This window comes from Entelurus aequoreus, linkage group LG02 (genome assembly GCF_033978785.1).
Source record: "Entelurus aequoreus isolate RoL-2023_Sb linkage group LG02, RoL_Eaeq_v1.1, whole genome shotgun sequence".
NCBI lineage: Eukaryota > Metazoa > Chordata > Actinopteri > Syngnathiformes > Syngnathidae > Entelurus > Entelurus aequoreus.
The window spans coordinates 62,342,748-62,350,228 of record NC_084732.1 but is presented as its reverse complement, the minus strand read 5'-3'; the positions used below and the strand labels follow the sequence as shown (position 1 = coordinate 62,350,228).

At 39.0% G+C, this 7,481-nt stretch overlaps 1 protein-coding gene across 1 annotated transcript in view; it reads left to right on the top strand.

Moving 5' to 3' along the window:
- The first annotated feature begins 2,622 nt into the window (after positions 1–2,622).
- LOC133642263 (aggrecan core protein-like) overlaps positions 2,623–7,481 on the top strand; it is a 65,833-nt gene continuing 60,974 nt past the window's right edge. The window contains exon 1 of the mRNA XM_062036363.1: positions 2,623–2,670. Coding sequence (XP_061892347.1) covers positions 2,623–2,670 — 48 coding nt within the window. The remainder of the gene's footprint in view (positions 2,671–7,481) is intronic.

Below are 7,481 nucleotides of genomic sequence, written 5' to 3'. Positions count from 1 at the left end.
GTGGTAGTCAGAGTGGTGATGTCATCCATGTAGGCTCTGAGGGGAGGGAGGCGCCTGCAAGAGCCCAGTTTTTGTCCACCTACGACCCATTTTGAGGCTCGAATGATGATCTCCATGGCCATGGTAAATGCCAAGGGAGATACAGTACATCCGGCCATGATGCCTATTTCCAGGTGCTGCCATGAGGTGGTAAATTCTGGTGTTGAAAAGCAGAACTGCAGGTCATGAAAGTAGACTTTCACCAAGGTTGTGATGGTGTCCGGGATGTTAAAGAATTTAGTCAGAATTCCATGCACAGTTTTTTAGATGAGGCCCAGGTGCATATAAGGTGTTAATAAGCAAAGTTACTATGCCATCTATTGTATGGAGTTTACAGACAGTCCCATTATAATGTGTTTATGAGTAAGGGCCAACAGGTAGCACCAAATATATTTGTGGCGGTTTGTATTTATATGTGGCGGCACATCACACATACCATTGAGTTAGGTTGAGGAACATCATGATTATATTTGGACAATTATCCATGTAAGAAAGGAAGTAGGAAGAAGCAAAGTTTAATTCATCCTACTCCTTCTACAATACACCCCGGACAAGTCGCCACTTCATCATAGGGCCAACACAGATAGACAGACAACATTCACATTCACATTCACACGGCCAATTTAGTGTTGCCAATCAATAAATAAATAAATGTTGCAAAAAAATATAATATATATATATATATATATATATATATATATATATATATATATATATATATATATATATATATATATATATATATATATATATATATATATATATATATATATATATATATATATATATATATCTGCGATGAGGTGGCGACTTGTCCAGGGTGTACCCCGCCTTCCGCCCGATTGTAGCTGAGATAGGCTCCAGCGCCCCCGCGACCCCGAAGGGAATAAGCGGTAGAAAATGGATGGGATGGATATATATATATATATATATACTGTACATGTATGTATATACTTAAAAAATGTGTCTAACCATTCTATAAAAGGTAGAGATACCGGTGTTTCTTCCATATATTACGATTGGTACCTAACAGAACTACACATAGGATTGGTTATCTGTATAATAAGATCATTATTGGACCCCTGCAGTCTACATATACAGGTACATTTAAACCTTAGTTTTCTCAGGGTGGCGTGGAAGGTGTTTATTATTTTGTCATGACAAAGATTGCTCATTTCCTGTGTTTTGATGTTGCCATTTTCTAAATAAGCGAGAAAGAAAGAGAGAATTGAGCCCATTTCCTGGGCAGCCACAGTGTATCCTACAACAGTCAGCTTTTATTTTGAAAACAGCAACCCTGTCTCCTTACATTTCTATATGGAGCTTGAGGACTGTGGCTCCCTCTGAGCTTTGACAGCCAAACTTGTTCTGGCTCTTTCCTCAGCATCTTGAGCTTGTGGCTCCTAACTTGGATATTTTCACTCACAAGGGAGCAACAAAAAAGCACCACTGAGGCAAAAACTAATAACTGGAAAATAAGTTAAGCTTCTATAAAGACAAGGTTTTACTTCAACAGGTGAGTAAGATTTAATTTTTGTAAAGCTCATAATATTTTAAGAAGACTTTAAATACAATGATGGGTTCGAATGATTGGTATAACCATTTGCAAAATATTTAAGAAAATCAACAATTCTTGGCCAAAAGGTGGGTGATACTGCAAACGCATGTATTTATCCAATACGAAGTATAAACATAGCAGTATAGTGGATACCAATGTTAATATCAAATTTAATACTTCAAAATGTTCAAGCTTATTGAAGTAATTTGTTTCTTTACACTTTATTTTTTTATTATGATAATAATCACAATATAAACAGAGGATAAATAGTTTAGGCAAACAATATCATTTATTTACAAAGAAAACTTATATGTTAACAATTTAAAAATTTAATAAAAATAAAGTCAGTAGTGCACAATAAGTAAAACCAAATTAAATTATTTGCCCTGAAAGCCCTCCTGTGTCAAAAACTTTATTACAGTATTTACATATTATTTATTTATTTATATTTTAACAAGGACAGTGTACATTAATTAACATTGCTGTAAATTTACTAAAATTAGTCCACTGAAAACAAATCGAAGGACTGGTAATGTCGTTTTTGTATCTTCAAAATGTACTTCACTACTGTATGTTGTTATCTGAAAAATTACAATAAACTCATGTAAAACAAAACTACAGCAGCTCTTTAATTTTAAACTAAACAACATATTGCACTTTGCATTTTTACATATGCTTAATTTTGCTTTTCAAAACAGCTTACAGACATCGCTGCAGAATGTTATTATTAGAGTGAACATTTTGAAAATCAAAGCTGTCTCAAGGCTCCATTTTTGGCCATAACTCCTCCCGAAATGGCTCATGCTTTTCTCTTGACTAAATGTCGGCATTGTTGTAAAGTGATGGAAAGGGCAGACTTTGGAATATCCGTGTTTTGTTTACATATGCTCTGACGTCGTTAAAGCGCCAACAATACAGACTTCAGGGTAACAAATCCGGTCTTATTGGGCCAAGTCTCTCTGGGAGTGGACCTCACCACAGGAGATGAATGAGACTAGTGTAGTCAGCTAACACACTCAGGAACCATGTGTCAATTAGACCAGTCCCCGACTGAAACTCCCTTCCAGTTTCAAGTGAGTGTTTAAAGGACCCTCTTTGTGTCTCATTCAAACATATACAAAACCTTTGGTAAAATCCTGCTCACATCAAGTCATGAGGCCGTCATATTATAAGCAGTCCAATTAAAATTAAAACGAGTTGCACTTTTCAGTTTAGGCACAATATATGACAGTTAGCTGTTTGAGTGGCTCAAGTTACAATTTGTATAATGCCTGCTGTTGTCCGTCCATCCATGGGTGTTGCGGGTGGTGCTGGAGCCTATCTCAGCTGCATTCGGGCAGAAGGCGGGGTACACCCTGGACAAGTCGCCACCTCATCACAGGGCCAACACAGATAGACAGACAACATGCACACTCACATTCACACACTAGGGTCAATTTAGTGTTGCCAATCAACCTATCCCCAGGTGCATGTCTTTGGAGGTGGGAGGAAGCCAGAGTATCCGGAGGGAACCCACGCAGTCACGGGGAGAACACGCAAACTCCACACAGAAAGACACAGAGGACCTTCGTATTGTGAGGCACATGCACTAACCCCTGTTCCACCGTGCTGTCTGCTGTTGTACAGTTAGGAAAATAAGTATAGCAACCCATGCTGTTTTTTGTAAGTTTACCACATTACATTATTATGAACAGTACATCATTTTTATTGCAGCCAAGAGAAACGTAATGCAAAAAAGAAAATCTAAAAACATGTAAAATTTGTTTCTTTGAAGTACATAAGTATTTGATCCTTTACCCCTCAGACCGGACACATATCAGTCATGTCTCTTTAAGAAACTACTCATAAGCTGTGTCTCAATTCGGGGGCTGCATCCTTCCAAGGACCCAGCCCATGTGGTTGACAAAGTGTGGGTCCTGGCGAGAGTACTCCTGCAGCGGCCGGAGAGATATGAACTTGGACGGTCTAGCCTATGGGACACTTTCTGGTTACGTCTGTTGTCCCCACCCTTACATTTAAGTCACGTACCTGCTCCTCAATCGCGTGAGGTTGAATAATGTCGAACTTAAGGGAAGAATGTCGAATCGTTTTTTGTGTTCTGTTGGTCCTTTACTTTATTTTAGAGGAAGCGGCTAAGAACTGCAGGTGTCGTGTGAAAATCTGTATCCCTTAAATATTTTGTATCCGCGCGCATGGAGGCTGCGTTCTGTGCCTTGTTCAGACAACGGCAGCACTTCCGTGTTAATAGCGATGTCAATGATTATAAATATTATGTATCCCCTAACAAATTTTTTGTGATTAATAAAATGAGTCCAAATTCACAAGTTTTGTTGTTGATGATGCTAAGTATATACAGAATAAAACACATGATGTTAATACATCAATTGAGGAAAATATAGGGGGGATATATTTTATGGCAGCACAGAAATATGCTGAAATATTATGTATTCCCTACTAACTTTTTTTTTAAATTAATAAAATGAGTCCAAATTCACAAGTTTTGTACAATGCCAAGTCTGTACATATAATCCACATGATGTTAGTACATACTGAGGACGTACTTGGGACACATATTTTCTGGCATAAAATATACGTGTTGTGCTAAATTCTGTATCCATGAAATATTCTGAATCCCCTGTTTAGACAGCAACAACACTTACTCATGCTATTAGCGATGTCAGTGATACAAAATGTGGATTATTACGATCATGCTTTGTTAAAAATGTTGTTGGTGTAACACAGTGGCGTGCGGTGAGGTTCATGTCTGGTGAGGCACAGACGTCATCACAGTCAGATTTACAAAACATATGAACCCTAAAGAGTATCTTATTCACCGTGTGATTGGCAGCAGTTAACGGGTTGTGTTTAAAAGCTCATACCAGCATTCTTCCCTGCTTGGCACTCGAGCATCAAGGGTTGGAATTGGGGGTTAAATCACCAAAAATTATTCCCAGGCACGGCGCCGCTGCTGCCCACTGCTCCCCTCACCCCCCAGGGGGTGAACAAGGGGATGGGTCAAATGCAGAGGACACATTTCACCACACCTACTGTGTGTGTGACAATCATTGGTACTTTACTTTAACTTTACACTTACAAACTGTATACATGCTATAGCATGCACACAAAAAAGCACATTTAATTAAAAAAAAAAACGTTATTATGGTCTTACCTTTACTTATAAGTGCGGGAGCAGTGGTGTTCATGTTGGAAGAGTTGTGAATGAATGAAATATGAAATCCGCGCTGCCGTCTGCAGGTGTACCTAATCTTGTGTCCCTGTTCACGGCTCCTACGGTGCGCAGCGCGAGCATTGTTGTTTTTGCACTTTTTGGCTTCTTGTTAAGTGACTTTTTTTGGGTGGATTCGGTCTTGCACGTGGAGGGTTTGGGTGTGGGCTTTGGTTGGTGTGGCCGCGGCGCTCCCGTCGGGGGTGTATTCTGCGGCGGAGGTGCTTGGCACCAGGAGGCGGGGTTATGAGACGAGCCTCCAGTTTTATGATCGCTCAGCACAAGAAATACGTTACACACATACAGATGTTGACAAAATACACTGTACATTATATACCTCAGCTAACTAAACTATGGAAATGTATTATATAATTCATATAGCAATACGGTCTCACTGCACAGCAGGCCAGCAGTTAGCCGAGTCATTGCGCACAATCCATGTTGAGGCACAAATCAGTGACGTGCCTCAACTGGCTGCTGATCACCGCACCGTCTCTTCTCAGTATTTGAACGGCAAATGTGAAAATAAAAATACAAATAATCTAAAACTGGTGAAGTTAAATGGAAAATAACTTTAGTATTGTAACAAACTGTTCAGGATGTTCCAAGTTACCTGAGTGTGTTAGGTAAGGAGGAGGAGTTTTATCCCTCCAGAGTTGCCGTAGGGCTGTGACGTAGGGTGTGTGTTGTTGTGGAAGGAGGTGTGTGAAGAATAATATTAAAGAGGCGGTGGCTACCGAACCTGCTCTTATGTCTCCCGTTTATTATTTTATTATATAAGTACATTGTATAGGCGAACCCAGGACACTCGGCTACAGTATAATCACTGGATACATATAACAATTTAATTATTTTTTTTCCTTTTTACTTTTTTTTTTCTTTCCATGATGGCAGGTGAGGCCGTGCCTCCCCTGCCTCTAGTGACGGCACGCCACTGGTGTAACATGCGACATTCCTACCTGAATAAATGCTTTTCATCATCTGTACATGACGTGTTGTATTTGTATTCACATCGTTGCTTCTTTGTTGTATACGTGTCATGCTGCAGAGCGGTTGGTCAGCCTGCTATTTTCTGCTAATTACATTATTAACATCCTGTAATTTGGTTTATTATTTATTTCATCTATTGATGGATTATAAAATAACACCAATATAGTGGGACCAAACACTACAGAGTAAACTCAATGTTAAAAAACTCATGTTAAAAAACCCAAAACAAAAAAACACGTATTTTATGCCAGAAAATATGTGTTCCACGTACGTCCCCAGTGTGTACGAACATCATATTATATGTACAGACTTGGCATTGTACAAAACTTGTGAATTTGGACTCATTTTATTAATTACAAAAAAAGTTAGTAGGGGATACATAATATTTCAGCATATTTCTGTGCTGCCATAAAATGTGTCCCCCCCATCTCCACTCGACGTCCGTTGCACCGGTCGCACCGGTCGCACCGGGGGGGGGGGGGGGGGGGGGGACACATTTTATGGCAGCACAGAAATATGCTGAAATATTATGTATCCCCTACTAACTTTTTTTGTAATTAATAAAATGAGTCCAAATTCACAAGTTTTGTACAATGCCAAGTCTGTACATATAATATGATGTTCGTACACACTGGGGGCGTACATCTGCGGTCCTCTCCAAGGTTTCTCATTGTCATCCCACTGGGTTGAGTTTTTCCTTGCCCTGATGTGGGATCTGAACCAAGGATGTCGTTGTGGCTTGTGCAGCCCTTTGAGACACTCGTGATTTAGGGCTATATAAATAAACATTGATTGATTGATTGATTGATTGACATTTATAATTATTGACATCACTAATAACACGGAAGTGCTGCCGCAGTCTGAATAAGGCACAGAGCTGTGCTCCAAATATTTTAGGGATACACAATTTCGCACGACACCGGAACCGTTGCCGTCTGACCGATCATGGGAGATGGTTGTCATGAGGATGTGTCACGTGTTGACAAGCATTCTAAAGCTGTTAATCCTATCCATCCATCCATTTTCTACCGCTTGTCCCTAATTATTAGTTAATAATGGATACATTTTTATGCTTGTGTATAGCCAGTAACAGTACATTTTTGAACAGCATCATATTATTATCATGTAATTATTTGCAATGAAGGCAGAGGAAATAAATCACAACAACTACAGTTTCGGCGCATGAGTTTATTAAATTATATAGGTTATAAAATAATTGGTTTTAAAATCATCATCCAAACTGGTATATAAGTGCTTTGTGTCATTTCATTTTGCTCTGTTGTTGTCCAAGTCCTCCTTGATTATTCTGCGCAGCAAAATAAAAAAACAGAAAAGTTAAACACGAGATCACAATAATCCTTACTAGAAGTAAACATTTCCAAATAACATGCAAATGTACACAAAAAACAGCAATAACAAATATCGGTACATTGATGCACACATTTACAATACTTTATGATTCTGGCCACACATTAATAGAACATAACTAAGTTAACTTCTTGCGGTCTAAGAAAAGCAAATTAAAAGATGTCAGGCTTCATTTCCAACGTTGAAAAAAAGCTCCAGGAACCAAGTTGTCTGCAATGGCCGGATATATGGCTCTCCCTCGAGGTAAAGAAAGGAACAAAGAGCACGGATGTCTCTCAACATTACGATAGTCGAGGTCTT